The sequence below is a fragment of the Nelumbo lutea genome, chromosome 1 (assembly GCF_056320005.1).
Source record: "Nelumbo lutea isolate HS-2025 chromosome 1, American lotus-T2T, whole genome shotgun sequence".
Taxonomy (NCBI): Eukaryota; Viridiplantae; Streptophyta; class Magnoliopsida; order Proteales; family Nelumbonaceae; genus Nelumbo; species Nelumbo lutea.
This window is the reverse complement of record NC_142684.1, coordinates 197,201,348-197,222,651: the sequence shown is the minus strand read 5'-3', so window position 1 is coordinate 197,222,651 and position 21,304 is coordinate 197,201,348. Positions and strand designations below refer to the sequence as shown.

Sequence of the window (21,304 nt, the reverse complement as noted above, 5' to 3'; positions counted from 1 at the left end):
AGCCCTACCGGCATTAGCTGCACTAAAAGGAGGGGTAGGATCCTATGGAGGTGTACTAGAGCAGCACATTGTGGACTGTTTGGGAGGAAAGAAATGCAAGAATATTTGAATAAAGAGAAAAAAGCAAGGAAGAATTGATAGAAACAATAACTTTGAGAGGGGCACACTGGACAAAAAGCATTAAGTTGTTCTCAGATTTCAACGTTGAAGATTTCTTCATGGCTTGGGCCATTATTGCCGCCTCTTCATCTACAAGACAGAAATCTGTTGAGACTTGGTCTCCACCAATAGATGGTTGGAAGAAGCTGAATTTTGATGGAAATTGTGTAGGCAATCCAGGCCCCTTAGGCATGAGGGTCATTAGAGATGTAGATGGAAACGTCATCGTTCTATACTCCGGTCCATTGTGACAGGGGGTGTGGCAAGGTCAGAATCAGTGCTCCAGGCGAGGCGCTCCCAAAAATGCCCAAATGTCATGGGGGTAGTTCTACAGCGGAAGAAACCCGTGCGGCATCTGGGCCAAGGTAGGCCAGGACAAGCCTTTATGCGCTTAGAGGCTAGGAGTTGCCCGATGGGATGGCTCCACCAAAGTCAGTAGCATTGGATCATGACCTCAAGTCCAATGGCCGGGGCACTCTCCTGGCTCAGACCGGTCCATGGGAGGCGCCGCTTACGTGCTAAAGGGGGACAACCATAATGCAAGGCAACTATGCGCCGATGAGGTGACTTGGCACCGATGTGATGGGTCTCCTGAATGCCAATGATGATAGGCACCTGTGTGCCATGATAGGCAACCGCTTGGGCCGAAACACACCCATGCGCTAGAGGCAACGGGGTAGCTCACTCAGCTTGGGCAAGGGGCTGGCATGGTGAAGGGACATGCTTGAGCCAAGCCCACATGCCAAGCCTCCCTTGAGTATCGGTAGCGCAGTGCCGGTCCAACACTGTCCCCATGAGCAAGTGTGCGCCCATGAGGAACCCTGGTAGCCATGCTAGCCGTTAACCAGGGCCGCCCCGCAAGGGGATGATGGTCTAGGAGTGCCAAGGTTAGGTACCCAAGGAGGTCAACCACCCCTCCTCAAAGAGTACGTTAAGCTTTTGGTGGTCTGCCTGAAGATGACATCAGTTCTCCCAAAAATCTTACAGGCGAAGATGACGGCCATGTCCCTAACGTAAGCCTACCAAGCGTAGGCAAGGCTAAGCCTGTGTTAGACCGTCACAGACTCCCCCACTCAATCCATTGTCGACCTCGACAATGGTCTTCACGTGAATGCGCGTCTATGTCCCGCGCCATCCACTTCTCCACCAGTTCCAGGGCTCACCTGGTCAACCCGGGTCTTGCCTATGTTGGTGTCCATTTATGGGGACGAAACCATTTCACCATGCCGGCCTGCCTAGACTTCACCCCTCCAGAGTTGAGGTTACTCAAACCGCGCAATGGCTATGCCATTGAATTGTGAAAGAAGGGCCCTCGAATAATGTGTGTGGTGCTTCGCGGAGGTCCGCCCCATGTATCGTCTTACCTCAAGGCTCAACCGTCTTCTTGGTAGCTTTTCAGTGATGCTACCGAACACGCTGATAGGTCTACTCCTCATGTTGGCGATGACCTGGGTACCCTTTCACCATGCTGGCCTGCAAAGTTCACCTCGCCAATTCGGGTTACTCAAACCTAGCCATGGCTTATGCTCTCTTGGCCCTCGAAACTACGCTTCGCCTCGCCGACTCGGGCTACATCTTCACTCCGAGGGGGCCCCATTGTTGCTGCCTCAAGGAGACCTGACCGCAATCTGTGCGAGTGGTGGCAACTTTTACCCATAAGTTGTCGAACATGCACTCACCTTGTGATGAGCTTCTACTGCTGCAAGTGATCCACCTGAAAACTGAGCATGTCCACCTGATACATTGCTAGTGTAAGGCCGCCATGCTCCAACGGCTAGTGTAACCACATTCCTAACAAGGCTCACGCGTCTGCCCCCGCATGAGGACAACAACCAACGTGTTTGCACCCGCAAGGGAAGCTGTTTTAGGGTCATTGGAATGGGAACACGAACAACGAATGGCCTCTTGCTAGGCCTGATAAGCAATCTGCTCAGACAATGTACCCACATTCCTATCAAGGCTCACACATCTGCCCCTGCATGAGGACAACAACCAATGCGTCTACCCCCGCAAGGGAAGCTGTTTTAGTGTCATTGGAATGGGGACACAAACAATGAATGGCCTCTTACCAGGCCTAATCTGAATTCTGCTCGATCATGGGTGGAAGTGCCTAGGGACCGCACCCCACAAAATGCTGCTTGTTGAATGACCGCTTCAACTGGCTCTGGGCTAATCTGCTGAAAACCAACTGCGGCTGCAATTGGCCAACTGGCTCTAATACCAACTGTCATGGGGGTAGTTCTACAGCGGAAGAAACCCATGCAGCGTCCAGGCCAAGGTAGGCCAAGACAAGCCTTTATGCGCTTAGAGGCTAGGAGTTGCCCAATGGGATGGCTCCACCAAAGTCAGTAGCACTGGATCATGACCTCGAGTCCAATGGCCGACGCACTCTCCTAGCTCAGACCGGTCCATGGGAGGCGCCGCTTACGTGCTAAATGGGGACAACCATAATGCAAGGCGACTATGCGCCGATGAGGTGACTTGGCACCGATGTGATGGGTCTCCTGAATGCCAATGATGACAGGCACCTGTGTGCCATGATGATAGGCAACAGCTTGGGCCGAAACACACCCGTGCACTAGAGGCAACGGGGTAGCTCACTCAGCTTGGGCAAGGGGCTGGCATGGTGAAGGGACATGCTTGAGTCAAGCCCGCATGCCAAGCCTCCCTTGAGTATCGATAGCGTAGTGCCGGTCCAACACTGTCCCCATGAGCAAGTGTGCGCCCATGAGGAACCCTGGTAGCCATGCTAGCCGTTAACCAGGGCCGCCCCGCAAGGGGATGATGGTCTAGGAATGCCAAGGTTAGGCACCCAAGGAGGTCGACCACCCCTCCTCAAAGAGTATGTTAAGCTTTCGGTGGTCTGCCTGAAGATGACATCAGTTCTCCCAAAAATCTTACAGGCGAAAATGACGGTCATGTCCCTAATGTAAGCCTGCCAAGCGTAGGCAAGGCTAAGCCTGTGTCAGACCGTCACACAAAGGCATATGCCAGAGGCGCTGACACCTCTGAGGTGTACACCTCTTGCACTTTTTTCATGAGTCGTGCCAGAGGTGTACGCCTCATGCACATTTGATATAAAAAGACAGGAAAAAAAAGGTAAGGAAAAGAAAGGGAAGGGAAAGAAAAAGAAAGAAAAGAAAAAAAGAGAAAAGGAAAGAAAATGAAAGGAAAGGGAAGGGAAGAAAAGGTAAGGTGAAAGAAAGTGGTTTGCCCCCTGCCCCTTCGACTGGGGGGCTTCGCCCCCCATTCCCTTTTCGATGTAGCCCAATTTGTTTTTTTTTTTTTGAGTTAGGAGGGTCTTGCTCCGCTTCGGCGATGTTATGCATCTTTATTCTTCTTAATATAAAAGATTTTTATTAAAAATAAAGAAAAATGAGATCCCCCCTTCCTCTTAAGGAGGCATAAGCCTCCTTGTGTTCGGGAGGCTTACGCCTCTTGCGTTCTAAACTACACCTCACGCCTCTAGGTAGTGGAACGTCTCGCGTCACGCCTCCACGTTTTAAAACATTGGTCAGAATTTCTGGCTGCAGTTTTTGGGATTGAAAAAGCAAAAGAATTGGGTATTAACAGATTGATTATTGAGGGAGACTCAAGAACTGTGATAAATTGGCTGCCAAAGGGTGAAGGGGTGACATGGCAGTTGAGAAATGATCTCGGAATATTTAAATGGCTCTCAAAGGACATGTCAATACGAGTGAGATGGGTGAGGAGAACTGCCAACAGCTTGGCAGATAGCTTAGCTAAGCAAAGGGTACAAAGAACACATCTGTTTTGGGCTCAATTGTAATTTGGTTTTGGATCAGCTTTCTAAAGCCAGGTTTCACAACTTCTTGTTGTAATCATTTTTTCTTCTAATCAATGAAAATCTTTTCTGTGCAGCTGATCAAAAAATAAAAATAAATAAAAAATAAACTTATCTGAAAACATTTCTGTTTGCTTAAGCAGTTTTCAGAATTTCAAAGCTCCTAATTGACCCAAAGATCTGGAACTGGCCTTTAACCTTGATGATGAAAACTTGGGATTATTATTGTTAGTTGACCATCTTTAGGTCTTGATATTATCAATTGTGCCCCCAATTACTTTCTCGATGATCTTGAACAGAAATGCAGATTGGATTTTTTCATTCACTATAGAATTCTGTGATTCTGTCCCCCCATTTATTGAGATTCTTGTAATGATAAAAAAAATTGCAAAACATAAAGAAATAATTAATAATAAAACACAAATACAACCAGAGAAATTAGCAAACACAGACACAAGAAATGGGTTTAAAAAAAAAAACAGAAACTAAAAAGAAATTTTGGTTATATACAAATTCTAAAAAGATGTAGTAAACAGATAAACAATGACATGGGGTTAGTAACCCCCTATGATGCAAAAGCAATGCACGATCAATTCCATAGGGAGTTAGGGATACAGTAAGGGATGTTTCTGTTGTACATTTTTATACTGATTATATTGCTTGTATAGTTTGATGTATATATTTATTATCAATATAATTTGATCAGTTATTGATCAAAAAATTGAAACACAGAAACATATTGAACCAGTCATAGAACATAAGTTGGTAAAACAATGATACTAATTAAAAAAAAAAAAACATTAGACCCTAAACATGCATTCTTTAAGTAGTCATGTGGTGTCGTTTAGTCACGATTAACCAATATAACCCTCCCTACAAAACTTTAAAAGAAAGATAAAAGATTTGAAAAGAAAACCATTTCTTAGAGCCTATTGCTTCTTAGGTTGACAAGCTTGAGAACATGGATTCAAGTTTGAAAGCAGCCACTTCATGCAAGAAGATGCCAGCAGTTAGGTCCATATCTGGTCCACCCTTCCCAAGAACCCAGAAAGTTGAAGCCAACATTGGCCAATGGTCCTTTTTCCAAAAGATAAGTAGGCATTAATCATCGAGTCTTTCACCTTTATAGCCTCATGCCTCAAGACCTCATCTGAGAGGGTCCTGAGCCTCAGACCAGGGTATTGATGCTTAAGCCTTGGGGCAAATTTTGTTTAGTAGCAATCAAGGCATATGCCTCAAGGTCCATGAGTACAATATATCACGTTTAAGAATACAAATTCATGAAAAAATTAAAGGATGAGATGTTGCAAATAGTTCTATTTAAAATAACACCAATTCAACATGTAGAACTAGCCAAATGACTGCTAGGATATCTTTCAACCATCTTTTTTCTAATCAAAAGAAGCAAATACGGTATGATCTCATATCTCTATATTAATTAGCATAAACAGACCAACGATTGACAGAAAACAGTTACTCTTAGATGATAAAACCATCTTCCTGCAATATCATATGTTCAATGGATGCATGTAGTAAACAGAAAGTTTTTTAAACAAGGGCATGTTTAAAAAAAAACCATTATTCATGTACACCCAATCTTTTAAAAAGCAATTTGGGAGGGTAGCAAAGCAAGATATTGTAAGTAGGAAACACAAGAACCCCAATGAACAACAGAAGGAAAAACTATTTATGTGCATCATCAGAAGAGCCATAATTAAACTTTCAAAGGCCCAGGAAAATGGTTAAATGGTTAACAACGAAATCCTGCACATGAAAACCCCACAGTGATACCTCACAGAACCACCACACACTAAAGGGAGCCAAAGCATGTGTTGGAGGTCCCAATCTTCTGTGTACATAATTTACAACTCCACTTCCAACTTTGAGAAAGGGGAAAATAGCACCTTGCAATGTTCTAAATACGCCAATTGGGAGGTTCTAAACAATTCCACCATGTCGGAATCCACTATCCCCACAATCTGCACCAGGGTCCAAACCACAAGGAGAATCGTACCACTTAGAGTTATCTGGGTAGAAACTGTCCACCTGTATACCAACAAGACCTGCATCCGTCACTATTGTCCCATCATGCCTGATGGGCTTGATTAACTTAGAATCCTCACAGTCAAGAATGCTCTTCTCATCAAACTCGCCACATGCATCCTTCAACCATTTATCAGATTTACAACCATCACTCATCAGATCCTTTCTACTACTGCAATCTGTCCGTATTCGATCCCAGGGCACAACATCTTCGAGCGTGTGTTCAAAACTGTCCTCATCTTCCTCAATCAGCTCAGTGTCCTTACCATTACCATATATCCTATCATGATGGTGGTCACCCCAATGTGCTAGATCACTTTCTCCAACCAATACATCATCTGAATGCTGCTTATCATGAAGCAGTTCAACTGTCCTAGAAGCATCTTCTCTTATACTCCTAAGCCTATTCAAAATATCAAATAGCTCTCGAGACAATGAACCCAACAGTTCCCGAGGCATTTTTCCAATTTTCCCTTCCAGCAACCCAACTTCAACCTTAAGTTCCTGAACCTGGTGCAACACTGAAAGCTGTGAATCCCCCTCGTCCTTACCCATCAGACCAAACGTGTCTGTATCAGTATCCTCGCTCATCCCATAAACTGTATCCTGATCCATCAAGAACCCACCTTTATGCCCAACAACCCTATGTATGATCCTTGCATTCCCATCCAATGGCCCTGGCTCGTGACCAGTATGCACTGCATACAGCTTAAACACAGCCATCCCTTCTTCCTGATACACAAATGTCTTGTCCTTTTCATTATAATTTGCAATTGGAACAATTGCCCTGATCCGGAACCCACACCCACATCGCTTCGATGCATAAGGCTCCCGCTTCAAAATCCTCGATTTCTTAGCAGCGGGCTCCCCAGCTCGATGACAAGCATAATCCTTGACCTCCGCCATGAAGGGCTTGTACCTAATATACTTCTGACGAATACAAAGCACAACCTTGTGCTTGGCAGCCAACTGCTGGAGGCGATGAGGAACCTCCTTGGCCGGAACATCGAACGACTCAGTGTACTCAAATCTCCTTCTTTTAGTCCTCGGAGCAGACCCTGACGCGTCTGAGCAAACCGAGCAGGAAGCGACACAAACCCTAATAAATGATTCAGGGATCCCGTAAAATTTGGCACCAACGGTCCATACCTGCTTGATTCGCTCAATGGTCTCCTTAAGCCCCAGGTGCTTAAGATCAGCGTCTCCATGGAAGCTCATGACGATGTCTTGCCACTGATTAATGTGCGAAACATACTGCTGAGAGTTGTTCTTGAAGTACAATACTTCGTTTCCGTGAGCATCGACATGGGCGTTGAGCTTATCTTGGATGCGTTTCCACGCCGTCAGGTAGGCGGTATCCTCATTGCGATCCTTCCAGACAGAACGCCAACTCTTAAGAACCGGGCGAGGGGTGGCTCGGCGGATTTCGTCCGGCGTAGCGAGGCGTCGCTCTAAAATGCAACGGACCATTAGCGCATGAGACTCGCGATTGAAGGTGTAGAATTGGGTGGAGATGTGGGGTTCGGGGTTAATGTACACCGGGGGATGTTGATGCATGTTAGAAGGAACAACCCCAGTAGAGGCGGCGGCAGCAGTGACAGTGGTGTTGCGGTTAGGGTCGTCGGCATCAGAGGAGCTAGGGCTTGAGTCGACTGCCTTGTCCTCGTCTTCGTCTTCATCTTCTTCATCTCGGAAGACCATAATTTCAGGAATTGAAGGTAGAGAAAAGGGTTGTTCTTGGTGCGTCTGCTGCAGTTGTGGTTGCAATTCTTCCCCATGCTCTATGATTTGGTGGTGGAGATGGTGGTGGTGGCCGTGGAGAAGGTCCTCGGTTTCGTCAGGATTCATGAGCGGCGAGATGATTGTAAACGACTTCAGAATCTACGCTTCATCTCTCTGACTCGCGCTCTCTCTATCTCTCTCTGACATGGGATGTTGTTTGATCGAGGGTTTGTTTCTCTGTTTATTTTTTCTTTCTTTGTTTTCGCTTTTTTCTTCCTCGCTTTATATAGAAAATAGAAAAAATAAAATAGTGAGGATGACTTTAAACGGTAGGTTGGCCCTGGTTCCTTCCGGGAAGTGTCTACCCGTATCGCGACTCTTGTCTCGCTCGCTCCTCTCTCTTTTTGTTAGGTGGAGGCACGTGGAGAGCACGTGATACTAATAAAACCAAATTTTTATTTTGGGTTAAACATTTAAACTATATTGTGGTTCACCCCTTTGGTTTCTAAAAGGATTTAATTATAGTCCCTCAGAAACATCACGTGAGTAAATACTGACAATATTTATTATGTAAAAACACGGTAGAATACAGATCATTTAAGCTGTTCTGCCAATTTCCCTTTCAAATTGAGTGCCCGCCCATTTGAAATGACTGAAGCGCAACAACAGCTCTGGCTTTTCAAGGTGGGCTTTAGACAAATCTATATTATATTATTGTCCATGTCATTCATTCTCCCTTCTTTGATTTCTTCTTTCATACTTTCACATTCGTCCCTTCCCCTATTCTCTTTCCTCCTTAACCCTCTCTTCTTCTTTCCTTTTCCTTACTCAACCCTCCTCTCATTTAACCAAATAAGCAAGGATCACAACCATCTCTAATTAACCACATCATCCTTTATTACAAGGATTCAAAATCTCAATATAAAAGATAGTTTGCTAAATACTACCTAGTACAACTAAAGGAAACTTCCAAAATGGCTTTTTCCCTTCTCTCTACTACCAAAACAACTACATTCTTCCCCACGGAGACATCATTATTCCCCTATTTTTGGATTGCTTTATGATGGAGTCGAAGATTGGGCCCAAGTTAAGCTCCCATGTGGATTCCTCAATAAGCGACACTTGGCTAAGTTGAAGACTGATACATATTCAGAGCTCATGCAAGCCAAAGAATAGTGATGCAACATGTCCCCATGTGCTTCAAATACTAATGTTAGTGCACGCCACAACCCCCAAACGAAGTGGAGACACATGACAAACACCAAATGAGGCTTTCGGTGTAACCGAACCGTGGGATATTTTTTTAAACCCAACTGATATGTTCGGTTTTTTAAATATATAAATCAAAACCGAACCGATGCAGTCGATTAACCGCGGTTCGGTTTTTCGATTTTGTTATGCCCTCAAAATAAAAAAATTAAAAATAAAAAATAAAAAAAACTAAAACCATCAGTGATTGCTGTCGATGCCAGACTGGTTGATGCCGGTGTTGCCGCTTGTCGGAGACACAGAGAGCCTGAAATGAGAGCTTGAGAGCAGAGGTGAGAGAGAGAAAAGAGATATACAGAGATCAGTCCTTGCTTGCCGACGAGGTGGCGACCGTCGGTGTCGCCGTGCTGGTGGTTGGTGCGGGCCATGCGGCCATCTAGAATAGAGAATAGGAAGAGTCGAAGAAGAAGAAGAGTGAGAAGAGTCGAAAGACTATGAAGAGTTGAAGAAGAAGAAAATTAGAAGAGAAGAAAAAATAGAGAGAGAGAGAGAAGAAAATTAGAAGAGTTGAAGAAGAAGAAAACTAGAACAAACTAAAATTTTCGGTTTGTTAAAAAAAATCAAACCAAAACTGAACCAACCAACCAGTCCGGTTTCGGTCGGTTCGGTTTTCCGTTTTTTTTTGCTCACCCCTATTCATAACCACCGAGGTTGGCACCAAATCTCAATCACTCACTACCTTGGAAACTAACATATGTTCCATTTGCGATGAGCACAACTGCACTCCCCAACAAGTATATAAAGTCACACCGCCCAAAGTAAGACTCTTCTTCAAACTCCCTAGCTCCTCAAACTTCCTTTGCTCTATTGCTCACCTAAGCTCAGCTCATATGGCTACTACCATCTCAACTACACCAACTTGGTCTAACCAATTTCAACATTTTCTCCACTAACTTAAGCATTGGAGTGCTCCTCCTTAAAGAACCACCTCAAGACCTCTGACTTCTATATGCATAGGTCATAGGAGCAATCTAGCTTACCAACAACTTTATCTACTACTTACCCACCTTAGGCCGCTCAAACAATGTAGTTCCTATTTGTTTCCACCCCTATTTTGGATCGGATTCTCTTATATCGAAGGCACTATGCTAAAAACATTGGTTTTGATTTACGTTTTAACCTTTCTCTTTATTATTGAGAAATCTAGAAATTCAAAAACTTTTTTTTTTATTTTTAGTCAATCAAATAATAGAATCATAAACTTTTTTATTTTTAATCAAGAAAACAATAAAATCATAAACATTTTTTATTTTTAATTGAGCATTTTTAAATGACCAATATATGTTTCAAAAGTGCCCAGAAAACCAGGCAATGCACAAGACGTGGAGAAGAATGAGTAAATGAAAATCTAAAACCCCATTCAGTTTTCATACACAAACTATTGTGTATGGGTCCGGATGTAGTAGGCACATTAGGTAAGCACAATGAGTGAGCACGTAATAGCTATGTCACACATGTCCCAGTTAATGTGCCTTTCATCCAAACATTTTTATTCCGTTAAACATAAATTATCCATTACTTTATTATTTTTGTCAAAATAATTAAAAATAAAAACAATGAAAACAGAAAACCTAAACATGTTGGGAATTGGGACTCATTTATGTTTTCCTTTTCCTTTGTTTTTTATTTTTAATTATTTTGACAAAGATAATAAAATAATGGGTAATTTCTGTCTAACGGAACAAAAACATTTGGATGAAAGGCACATTAACTGGGACATGTGTCACACAGCTATTACGTGCTCACTCATTGTGCTTACCTAACATGTCTACTACATCCGGACCCATTGTGTATAGTCTGATGCAGCATATTAAAACACACACTTTACATGTTAGATCCATGTGAAATCCACGTAAGATCAATGTCAACCAAGCTTTGGAGGCAATGATTAGGCCATACAAGAAACATCACTTTAATTTATTGTTTCCTCTATCACTAGTTCCCTTTGTTAGGTGTTTGGCATCAAATTTGTTTATTCGAAAAAACAACTCCACATCAATGCCATTTTTGAAATCCATTTTTTTGGAAAATGCATGATGTTTGGTTAGTCTTTTTTTTCGAAAAATGTTTTCTCAAACTATGCCTTGAAAATCAAGAAAGGTGTGGTATGAGAACATGCCCTTTCGGTGTTTTCTCATTTTTCTACTATTGTTAGCAATAATATGCTGACATGGCATTAAAAAACCACCTATGTGCTAGCAACAATAATGGTACCAAATAGACATGCATGCCTATGCAACACCATTTTCTAAGAAAACACCTCTTAGAAAATGGCACTGGTTCCAAACATCACCTTGATTTTCAAGGTGTTGCCATTTTTTGACATTTTTTTGTAAGATCTCTTAGCCAAACAAAAAATTCATCTGAAAAAACGCCTATGCCTATGTGGCATCAAGTTGGCACCTTTTCTTTCTTTTTTGAAAAAACAGAAATGCTACCAAACAACCTCTTACCTGTCTAATTGAGTAGAGCAAGTTTTTTATTGGGTTTATGTGTTGGATTTTTGTTAATCACAATTAATTAAAAGTAAATTAATATACATTAAGGATAAATTAATCAATAATCATTAAAATATTCATTTTTATTTTTATTTTCTATTAGTTACAAATGGTAATTAACAAGAATTAATACGAATATTAGTTAACAAAAATTTAATTTCAATAATTTTCTTTTTTTGAGTTTTTGAAGAGAGGGATTTCCCCATGTGGATCCTTGTTTCTTGTTTTTTCTAGCATGTCAAATTCACTTTACTTTTTATTTCTACTTCATTCCATTTTCTAAATAAAATAGTGACAAATTACAATCCTATCAAATAGACTTGGATACATTCAAACATATTCAATCATATTTTTAAAGATATTGATACAATTTAGTTAACTAATTCATATGAAAAAAGAAGAAGCTCAACATAAATCCAAAACAACAAATACAAACAATGGGAAATGAACACCAACTAGTTTGTGGGGTGGGGAGCACTCTCTCTGATTTCCCCCATGGGGAATTCATCCTATCCCCCTACTCCATTTGGGGTGGATCCTTGAGGGGATCAAAGAAACATGAAAATCATCTTTCCTAATTTAACTAATTAACCCCCTCCCCATAAACATACCACCAATTCAAGATGTTTTATCGACAATTATGTTCTACTCTCAAAATGACAACAATGCATAAATAGCAGGCTAGTAGCCAATAAATGCATATTAATTCCCAATTACCACCTTGTTTGTGAATTCTTAGAGGTGCAAATGGACTGAATCATAATCCGATATGAAGTCCAATCCTATCTTGTTGGATTTAGATATCTCCATTTTGGATTTTTGGATTGGATATAATAGGATTCAATTAAAAATCAGATCAAATTCGGATCACCCCCTATGTATGTGTATGTATGTAAGTAGGTAGGTAGGTAGGTACATTAATATTATATTAATATATATATTGCATTTTTTGAATAAAAAAATACATATATGTATGATGAAAATAGTTGAAAAATACTTGTTTCTTGTTTTTATTTACTTAAAATGTTATATTTTATTTTCCTTTTAATAATTTATTATTTTTTAAAATTAAATTGGATTGGATCAAATTCAGATATCCAACATCCTTATCAGATTCGAATTCGAATCAATGTTTGTGAGATCCGATCGAATCAGATCTACAATTTATAGTACCAAGCCAGGTTTGGATATACCCTGATTTGAACCTAATCCAATCCATTTGCATCCATATGAATTCACTTAGCATTGACTTGAAGAAGATGTTTGTTGATAGTTGTGATTCAATTGGAGATGCACACCTCCCCCCTATAAAAGGCATGGTTTTGCACTCTATATATTTGTATTTGACTCCTCCAAACTAAGCCCTAGTTCCGGAATTATTTATTTACAACTCAGGTCATTGACATTTACGTTGCATTTGGAAACGATGCAAATAAGTGTGAATGCAAATATGTAGAGTGTAAAATGGTTCATATAAATTGCAAAGTTGGGTTAGTTTTGCACTGACAAATTTACCTTCTTACCAAACAAATTTTTACCTTCTTAGCTGTAATGGATGCAAATATGAATTTCAATAAAGTATATGCCTTTTTTTATCAAAAGCACACTTGAATGCAAATTTACTTCTTTTTTATTGATGTACTTTTACATCTTATTATCAATGTAAATATGCATTGGCTTGTCATTTGTCAATGCATAAATATAATATTGCCAAACACAGGCAAAAGTGAACTAGAGTGCAAATTTACCCTGAACCGGGATTTACACTCCATTTGCATCGTTTCCAAATGCAGCCTTAGAGATTATTAATCACACTAAAATCTGTTATTGACTTCAATGTGGTTGGAATTTATCGTTGCTAAGTTTGAGAAGTGGAGTACCCAACATCCGGTGGTCTCCTACAATAATAAGTGCCTGTTTGGGAGGGATTTCACATAGTTGCTTATGATGTTATATGAGTTGAGAAACCTAGAATGCCATGAAGCCATGTTGATAAAAATTCAGAAAGCCAAAAATAGACTTACATGAACCATAAAATTGACTTTCTTCTGAAGCTATTTCAAGTAGCTTCTCCACAATGGCTCACTCCGCAGCTCAATCAATGTAGAAGCTCTTCTAAACACGCTTTAAGAAGTTCATGCCTCTTGAGCCATCTAAAAATGCTTATCACCCACTAGCATCTTTGAAACAAAGGCTCAGTTTGGAAGGAGTACAAATGAAAATTTGTAGGGTGCAAAACAATGTATTTTGTATGTATTTGTACTGTACATATTTGTATTTGTACTCCTTTCAAACTGAGCCAAATTAGGAAAAGAAAGAGAAAATTCATCCACCCCAAAATTTCCATCAACAAGAAGAGCTTTTATGGGAACCTAAAGTATTCAGAGAAGCATACAATCAAATAAAATAGACCATTAATCATATAAAAACAATTCCAGAGAGCACAAAACAAATCTAATGTTGTTTTAGATAAAAAACAAATCATGCAAAAGGACGATGCCTACCCCACGGATTGATAAGAAAAAAAATCCTAACAACAACAAAAAAAATCACTAATTTCTAAATAACACGTATATGCATAGTCAACCCACTAATTGCACCATTAAGAAGAAATGGAATGAGAATCATGGCCTTATCATATATTGAACACAGGTCTTATTCCCAATGAAATTTCCTAGTTCCAAACTAAAGTTTTAAAAATTTATACCTAACTTTCACTAAATGTGAGCTAAAACTTCGTAATTTTAGAGAATAAACAAAGATGGGTGAAGTAAAGAGGGAAATGTTTGTGCCACAATCAATACAAAGATGATGAATTCCAACATTTTAGAGTTGTTACTGGTTAAAGTACAGTTACAATTGGATGAGACCCACTATAAACCATCAAATTACGGTGTTGTTTTGATAGATTTTTACTTTTATACTTTTAAAAATATCAAAGTACAAAGTAAATAAAATATTTTTTACTTTTGTATTTTTGCTTTGAAAACCATTTGAATAAAAAATTTTGAAAAGTATGTTTTCTAAAGCAGAAGCACCATATTTTGTTTGGCAAAAGCACATCTGTTTGTACTTGATATGAATAAAAATTATCATATTCTTTCCATAAATATTCATTCTTTTACACTTAATTAACACTTAATTGGACTCATTATTCTTGTATTTTGATTCAGGGGAATCAATAAGGTGATAGGAGGGAAACAAGGCTAATCGGATGATTTTGCATAGTTTTGGCACCGTTTTGTAATCTGGGCATAACTCTCACATCCGGACTCCGATTGGGATGATTCAAGATGCATTGGAAAGATAAGGGAGAACTCTACAATTTTCATGTATGGGTTTTGATAGATTTACTCTGCATCAAGTTCAAAATCGGGCCCAAAGTTAAAGCAAATTCGTAGTAAAGCCCAATTCACAACTGAAGCCCAGTTCGCATAAAAGCCTTGTAGCAACCCAATTTATTAAAGAAGCCCAACTCGAATTCGAGAGTAAAGAGTCCTATCAAATTTAAATTTCAATTGTAATTCTAGAAAGATAAAAGATTGAGATTACTGGATAGGATAGGATTAGATCTAATTAGAACTTTCTATTTTTAAGAAAGAACTCCTAAGAGGAGTTGGACATAGCCCCTCATCCTAAAGCTATATAAAGCGGGGGGGGGGGGGGGGGGGGGGGACTAGCTTCTGGCATCAAGCATTCAAGCTCTCTCTCTGAAGTAATCAAGAAGACAATCAATAAAGTTTCAAGAAGGAGATCAGCAAGGCAAGAAGGCTTCAAAAAGGAGGTGGCGGCAAGGAGAAGACAATATCTCAGCTTCAAGGGTGACATCATGAGTTCTTTCTTATCCCTTGTTTGTTTTATTTCCTTTATCATGAATTAATTTATTTGTAGCTAGGGCTGTGGGAAGCCTAACCACGACAATGAATTGATTTTTATTATGATTTATCCAATATTGTTATTTTCATATTGTTTATGAGTTATTATGCATAATGCGATTAAGAGATTGGCCACCTCTTAATTGATTTGGTTTATGTGAATGAATCGAGAGAGGAATTCACATAATCGACTGAATAATTCATAGTGTGAATTGAATGGTATATAGAGATATATATACATGATTCATATGATGATATAAGTTTTTCATAGAACTTAATGCATTTCTATCATGAGAACTCTAATCGAGAGATCGAAGGATTACTTAATAGAGGTAGATTTAATATATCATGAGAAGGAATGTTAAATAATTTTGGAAAAACTTCAGCTTATGAAAATAATTAATTGTCTTGGTTATTTTGTCATTGATTGCCCTTATTTTTATTTCTTTTTTCTATTCTTAATTTTCAGTAGTTCTTATTGTTAGATCTGAAATTCGGTTGTCCAAATAATTAAGGAAGGTTATAGTTTTAATACTTATTTTGTTAAATCCTCATGCGAACGATATCTTTATACTACTTGATAACTAGTGCACTTGCTAGGGTTATATAATTATATCTATCAAGTTCTTGGCGCCGTTGCCGGGGATTTAATCCTAAAATAATATTAGAACTTGTTAACCTTGGTTAATTTGGATTTTTATTTTATTTTCATTATTTATTTGAATTTTTGCTTAGTGTATGACACGCACTAAAAGAGAAGAACTAGCAAAATTTGATCCTGAGATAGAGAGAACCCTTCACATATTGCAAAGGGCCAACAAAAGTAAAGAAAGAGAGGAGGTTGAAGAAGGCAAACCAACAGAAGAAGAATAGATGGTAGACGGAGCAAATTGAATCCTTTTGGACTATGCTTGTCCAACAATTGATAGGGCTACTTCTAGCATTTGCAAGCCCACAATTCAAGCCAACAATTTCAAGATCAAGCCTGCAATTATCCAAATGATTCAAACGAATATTCAATTTAGTGGGTTGCCAAGTGATGATCCTAATGCACATATTGTTAATTTCCTAGAAATATATGATATATTTAAACATAATGGAATTAGCGATGATGCTATTAGGCTTAGACTTGTTCTATTCTCATTACGTGATAGAGCTAAAGATTGGCTTAACTCACTCCCTACAGGAAGCATCACCACTTGGAATGACTTGACCCAAAAATTTTTGGCTAAGTATTTTCCACCCTCTAAAACAACAAAATTAATTAATGATATCACTACTTTTGCCCAATTAGAGGGGGAATCCTTGTATGAGGCATGGGAACGATTTAAAGAGATGCTTAAGAAGTGTCCTCACCATGGGATACCAGTTTGGTGTCAAATCCAAACTTTTTTATAATGGTATTACCCCCTCTAATCGTTCAATTATTGATGCAGCTGCAGGAGGTACTATCATGAGGAAAACGCCAGAGGAAGCTCATGATCTAGTGGAAGAAATGGTGTCAAATAGCTACCAATGGAATAATGATCAAACTGATCGAAGGGGAGTACACCATATCGATTCTTTTGCAGCTTTATTTGCTGAACTTGCTAGCCTGAATAAAAAATTAGATAATCTTAATGTTGCAGCAATAAATGCATCATTTAACAATCCATGTGATCTCTATGGTCAATTATGACATATTAATTCTGACTGTCTGTTAGGTAATCTTTTTGCTCTACATGAAAGTGCTAACTTTATTTCTCATGGTGGCAAGCCAATTTCAACCCCTATTCGAACACATACAACCCAAGGTGGAGGAGTCATCCGAATTTTTCATGGAACAACAACCAATAAAAAGCACCCATGGGATTTCAACAACAGCTGCCCCCACAAGAAAAGAAGGGTAGTTTAGAAGAAATGACTTCTAAGTTCATTAATGTTACTGAAACAAAATTTCAAGAACACGAAAAAAGATTCTTAAGTCAAGAAACATCAATAAAGAACTTAAAAGTCCAAGTGGGGCAGATTGTGAATATATTGTCAGAAAGAAAAGAGGGACGATTGCCTAGCAATACATAGATGAACCCAAGGTAGCAAGTGAATTGCCATTGCTTTAAGAAGTGGAAAGTCTGTTGGCGAGACCCAGAATGATGACCAAAGAGCTGAAGTGGCCGATCCACACAAGGAGACCGAAGGGAGTACACCTAAACTGAATTGAGATGCTATTAAACTTCCTCTCCCCTACCCAGAAGAGTTTTGCAAATGATTTTAATTCCCGGGATCCATGTGAGTAGAGAGTGCAACACTATACCTTTCAATAGAGGGAGAGGTCATCTCTTGTCGGACAGTGTTTGATCATTATGGGCTGAGAGGTTAAGTGTAAGACCATTGATGGTAATACCTGATGGACTAATCTTGCATCTGCCCACAATCCTTGGATTTTTATAAGGTGACTTGACCCAATGACCATTTAGTGTAAATGTTGGGCCCATTAAGAGCCCAAGGTGATGGACTCAGGGGTTCATTGTCTCCTATAGTGAATTCGGCCATGCCTTGTAACAGGGGCTGGGTTGAACCCATGTGGCTGATGTGTAGATCAATGTTTGGGTCCCACGCCATATAAGGATATCCAACTGGGCAGCAGTTTGGAGGATAAGTGAGCACATTGACTTAATGGGCCTAAAGCCCAATTCGAACTGGCTTAATTAGATTAAGTAAAGAGGGGCGGTTCTGGGATTTAAATCAACAGATAGGATAAGGGATTGTCCCTATCCACTCAGAGAGTGCAGATCCAAATAAAGATTTTGATCAGGAAACTCTTAATTGGATTAGGAGGGTTGATCTTTATCTGCAGATAAGATAAGAATTATTCTTATCTCTTAAAAAGAGTCCAGATCCAAATACAATATTTGGATTAGGAAACTCCTAATGGGATTATGACAACCTCTCTTTAAGGCTATAAATAGAGGGGAAGGGCAAACCCCAAATCATGCTCCAGTCTTACTGATTAAAGAGAGAAGATAGCATACAGTTGGACTGACGCCATTATCTGCTCTTGCCTTCTCCTGCTATTGCCGCCATTACCAGTTCGATCTCCACCTATAGGACCGATCAAGAAAGGGTTCTTGATATCACCTTTTGGTAGAAAAGGTGATCTGAAATCGTGCTTACTCACCCTCCATTAGATTCTTGGTGAAGAATCAGGTTCTTGCTGAAGAACCATCCTGCTGATTCTGCTCCACCTTACACTATGTCATCTTTAGTGGGAGTAGTCTTTGGTATTCTCTTTGGGCGTGAACACCTTCGTTGGGGGTTACTACTACTCCGTATCAGGTGTATCCCTCTCATACCTTTTGGTTTCAGATCTGGTTCGGGTTGGGTTCAAGATTGATCATTGAAAATGCAGTTTTCTAAAATAGGGAGTGTGATTCCAACATGGGAGAGAGAAATTTTTGAAATTTCGCCCAACCTTCCTACAGGGTTCGGCTATCCATACGATAGATCTCTCATCCCTTCAACATGAACTCTCTCTCTCTCTCTTCTCCTTCTCTCTTCTTCTTCTTCTTCTTCCCCCATTTTTTTTCTTTCTTTGTTTCACCATCACCATTGCAACCAGTTGCAGCGGCAAATTTGAACCCAAGGCAGCAATGGCACCGACACCGACAATCTCTCTCTCTCTCTCTCTCTCTCTCTCTCTCTCTTATCCTTCTCTATTCTGTCACCGTTGCTGCAACTGCAACTAGTTGCAGTGATAGATCTAAATCCAAGGTGGCAGCGGCACTGGCGACCTCTCTCTCTCTCTCTCTCTCTCTCTTTCTCTCTTTTCCTTCTTTCTCCTTCTCTCTTCTTCTTCTTCTTCCTCCCCTTTTTTTTCTTTCTCTGTTTTGTCACTGCCGCTGCAACCTGCAACTGGTTGCAGCGGTAGATCTAAACCCAGGGCAGCAGTGGCACCAGCGACCCCTATATATATATATATCCCCTTCTCTCTTCTTCTTCTTCTTTCCCCCTTTTTTTCTTTCTCTGTTCTGTCACTAATTGCAGCTACAGATATGAACACAAGATGGCAACGACACTGGCAATTTTTCTCTCTTGCTCTCTCTCTCTCTCTCTCTCTCTCTCTCTTCTTCTTCCCCCTTTTTTTTCTTTCTCTATTCCATCACCACTACTGCAACTAATTGCAATGGCTTATCTAAACCTAGGGCGGCAGCGGCATCAACGATTTCTCTCTCCCTCTCTTTCTCTCTCTCCTCTTCTTCTTCTTCCCCCCTTTTTTCTCTCTCTTTCGTCACTACCGCTACAAATTGCAATGGCATATCTGAACCTAGGGAGGCAGTAGAATTGACGATCTCTCTCTCTCTCTCTTCTTCTTCTTCCCCTTTTTTTCTTTCTCTATTCCGTCACCACCCCTACAGCAGTAGATTTGAACTCACCTTCAATCTTTCTCTCACCACTTGTCTCTCTTTCTTTCTCTCTTTTCCTCCTCCTTTTTCTTCTTCTTCTTCCTCTACTTCCCTCCTCCTCTATGTAATTTTTCATAGAATTTAGACCTTGACAACCAAACATGGTCAGTGTAAATTTTCAAAATCTACTGGTCCCAATTTCCATCGACAACTAAACCAGTTCACATTTCCCATCAGTGTAAAACTGAATTTACACCTAAAACAAATGCAACCTAAGGTGAAATTGGGATTCAATCCCACGATCACATTACAACAACCAACTTGGTGGAAAATTCAATTTTTGACAATTTATAATAGGGAAAATCTATGATGCAAGAAAGACATGAGATCGAAAAGGTTTTGATCAATCATAACCCTTGTGAATTTTGATGAAAATCCACATGATTGGTTCTTATTTTTATGATATTGGTAGATTGGTTGTAAATTTTTCCACTATCTTGTCTTTTTATCATCATAGTTGAACTCTTTATAATAAGAGCATGTTGATTGAGCCGCTTTGGATAAATTACCTAAGATATATAGTTTTATTCAAGGATTCAAATATCGATGCGATACTAATACGATACGAGGCATATCGTATTAGTATCGGCCTTACTTGACACACGATACACTACGACTAGAGATGTATCCTTCTAGTCGTATGTATCAGACTGATACCATGCAATATAGACCGATACATGTGAACTTGTATATTAAAAATTAAAAACAATAGCGCGACACAAACTTGAGTCTCCTTAGACGACGGGTGAATTTAAAGCAACTCATAAACCATTTAGGCAACTTCACACTTGTGTGAACGTTTAAAATAAAATAACTTTTATTGCATATAACATCTACATAGTACATGTAATTCAAATAAATAATATATTTATGTTCAACAGTTTTAACTATAAATTATAAAGAACAATAGTCAAAATTGATAATTTGATATTTTATAAACCAATGGGATAAATAATCTATCAAATTTACATTAAAACAAAAAGATGATTTTAATCTCTAGAAATTTATGCAAATAAAATATTAATAATAAACTAATTATTTTAATATTTAAATCTAATATATATTAAATTATTAATTAATTAATATTTTAATTTACATTACATTAAATAACACCATATTAAATATTTACAAAAATAAAAAATGTTTAGAAAATATTTGAGAGTATAATACTAGATAGAATCTATCAACTCTACTAGTCAACATTTATAACAAAAAATGATTTTTTAATTTTAGAAAAAAACTATAGAAACAAAACTATCATTAATGTAATAATTATATTAGTAAATAAAAACTTGCATTATATATCTTAGAAATTTTAACAGATTTTATATATTTTAAATTGAAATTATATTTTTTATAAGTTATTAGTTGATATTTTAGTTTACATTTGAGAATTTAATGACTTTTTTGTTAATGTAAAAAATTAAAAATAGTAAAATAGAAAATAATTGATATAATAATTAGAATATAATATGTGCATATGTTATGTCT

At 39.1% G+C, this 21,304-nt stretch overlaps 1 protein-coding gene and 1 non-coding gene across 2 annotated transcripts; both read right to left on the bottom strand.

Moving 5' to 3' along the window:
- Positions 1 to 5,443: 5,443 nt before the first annotated feature.
- On the bottom strand, positions 5,444 to 8,032 carry LOC148880216 (uncharacterized). The gene has a single exon (XM_088962058.1). The coding sequence runs from the start codon at positions 7,853 to 7,855 to the stop codon at positions 5,903 to 5,905; it is 1,953 nt and encodes a 650-aa protein (XP_088818184.1). The 5' UTR covers positions 7,856 to 8,032; the 3' UTR covers positions 5,444 to 5,902.
- An 8,596-nt stretch (positions 8,033 to 16,628) lies between these two features.
- Positions 16,629 to 16,735, bottom strand: LOC148880215 (small nucleolar RNA R71). The gene has a single exon (XR_016106081.1). It is a non-coding gene; the product is annotated as a small nucleolar RNA R71 (small nucleolar RNA).
- Between the last annotated feature and the right edge of the window lie 4,569 nt (positions 16,736 to 21,304).

Excerpts from the sequence above, each read along its gene's own strand:
- LOC148880216 (XM_088962058.1), bottom strand. The coding sequence starts at position 7,855 with ATGAATCCTGACGAAACCGAGGACCTTCTCCACGGCCACCACCACCAT.